The 2,043-nt window shown below is 61.6% G+C and overlaps 1 protein-coding gene across 1 annotated transcript; it reads left to right on the top strand.

Annotated features, from left to right (window-relative positions):
* Positions 1-87: 87 nt before the first annotated feature.
* SLC37A4 (solute carrier family 37 (glucose-6-phosphate transporter), member 4) lies at positions 88-1,987 on the top strand (the record flags this gene model as incomplete). The annotated part of the gene is made up of 5 exons (XM_010157311.1): positions 88-246; positions 592-677; positions 1,112-1,225; positions 1,420-1,500; positions 1,829-1,987. Coding segments are annotated over 5 exons (599 nt in total), but the record flags the coding sequence as incomplete, so codon positions are not given.
* Between the last annotated feature and the right edge of the window lie 56 nt (positions 1,988-2,043).

Raw genomic sequence — 2,043 nt, 5'->3', positions numbered from 1 at the left:
TTTGCGGCTGTTCCTGGACACCTGGGGCAGAAATGGTTCGTAGCTGAGCTCAAGCGGCAGTAACGCTCCTCCTGCTCTTCCTCACAGGTTCCTCCAGCGACAACAGCACGTTGACAGAGCTGCTGCTCTCGCCGTACCTCTGGGTGCTCTCCACAGGCTACCTGGTCGTTTTTGGGGTGAAAACCTGCTGTACCGACTGGGGACAGCTCTTCCTCATCCAGGAGAGGGGCCAATCCGTGCTTGTGGGTAAGATGCCAAGGGGCCGTTTGGCTGCGGTTCGCGAGGCGGGGCAGAGCGTGACTGGGAACAGCGAGGGGACGAAGGCAGCCCCCCCCGCGGGGCCCTGTGCTTGCCCGTCCGTCTGGCTACACGGAGCTGCTGCAGTGACTCCCTGACGAAGTTACCGCGGGCACCGAGTGCCCCAGAGCCCTCCTGGGACTGGCCCTCGGGCATTCCCGTACGGGGATGAGCCGGAGGGGCTGGTCCAGCGGAGCTGCTCCGAGCTCACCGCAGTCGGGCTCGGTCTAATGCGCGCAGCAGCTTCGCCGGCGGGACCGACCTGACGGCCTCGTCGCTTCCCCTCCGCTCTAGGCAGTTCCTACATGAGTGCCTTGGAGATCGGGGGGCTGGTGGGGAGCATTGCAGCCGGATACCTTTCCGACAGAGCGGTCGCCAGAGTAAGTAACCTGGGCCCTCAGCTGTGCTGGGCTGTTGCCACAGCATCGATTGAGCTGCTTCAGGACTTTGGCATTTGTGTTTGGGTTCCTTCCTGAGGGCTTAAAGGTGATTTTTGGTGCCCCCCAGCACCTGCTCTCGGGTGGCGGAGCAGCACGCTCGCCGCATCTGTGTTGCTCCGGAGGGAACGCAGAGATCTGGTGTTGACGGTTGCCTTGTGGCCGAAGGGATAATCCTGTTACAGCCCAGCGGTGGGACCTGAAGTTCAGGGTGGGAACAGGAGCTGGCTGCTGAGCAGGGTTGGACCGTGGGCAGTCCGTAATGCAAACCACGTCCCGCTAACACTGTCGGGGCCCCGCGGGTTGCGTTGCTGCGAGCGCGAGACCGCCGGAGCCCGGCTGGTTTCTGACCCCTGGTTTCCCATCCCGCGTTGCAGGTGGGGCTGTCAAGCTACGGGAACCCTCGGCACGCGCTGCTGCTTTCCATGATGGCCGGGATGTGCGTGTCCATGTTCCTGTTCCGTGTCACCGTCACCGGCGAGTCTCCCAAGGTGAGCCGTGCGCGAGCAGCTGACGGCGAGCTGCAGGGTCGGGCCTCTCGCGGCGAGTCTGACCGGGAGCGTGGCATCCCCTTCACCCTTCCCGGGAGCTGTAAGCCTGCAGTTTCTGTGCTGGACATGCACCCACCCTAATGATTGCTAAATGAATGAACCCCCTTTTCTCCTCTCCTTTTTCTCTTCTTCAGGACAATCCTTTCTGGACTGTAGCCTTGCAACCTCTAGCTGCGCTTACAGGCCTAAAAGAACATGAGGTTTCTGCCTTGCGGGTTCTTTTCTCCCCTCTGCTTGTTTCTGCTTTCACTGCTCCACCTTTTTCCTACCCCGGGAGGCGGGTTGGCTCAGCAGCGCTTAGCACCAGGGCACTCGGAACGCTCCTGTAAGTTTTGGGTCAGAAACCTTTCCTTCTCCTCACTTGGTTGCACCGCCCTCGGAAGCTGTGTAGAACGTTGCTGGGTCTTAGGCAGAAGGTTCCGAGGATGTTTGTTTGTCAGGTAAAACGTGGCCGGTTAGGGAGTCCGGTGGGGAGGAACGGTTGTTCCTGCGGTGCCTCGCGGTTTGCCTCTGCCAAAGCGTTTCCCTGGCTCTGTTTCCCAGCTGGAAAATCAGAGGGCACTTCCTTCCGGGCCCCTTGAAACGGTGTTTCTGGCTCAAAAAGCACGCCGTGACCTCGGCCGGCCGAGTCGCGTGCCCTTCCGCGAGGGACTGGTTGTTACCTCGGGGCACGAGCGGAGGCTGCAGCTGGGGCTGCTGGGGGTTTGGGGTGTGTTTCTGGGCCTGGGGAGTAGCGCAGACGTTACTGGGCCGCGGCC

This window comes from Eurypyga helias, unplaced genomic scaffold (genome assembly GCF_000690775.1).
Source record: "Eurypyga helias isolate BGI_N326 unplaced genomic scaffold, ASM69077v1 scaffold46288, whole genome shotgun sequence".
Lineage (NCBI taxonomy): Eukaryota > Metazoa > Chordata > Aves > Eurypygiformes > Eurypygidae > Eurypyga > Eurypyga helias.
Note: the sequence above shows the minus strand (reverse complement) of the source record. Positions and strands in the feature narration are given on the sequence as shown.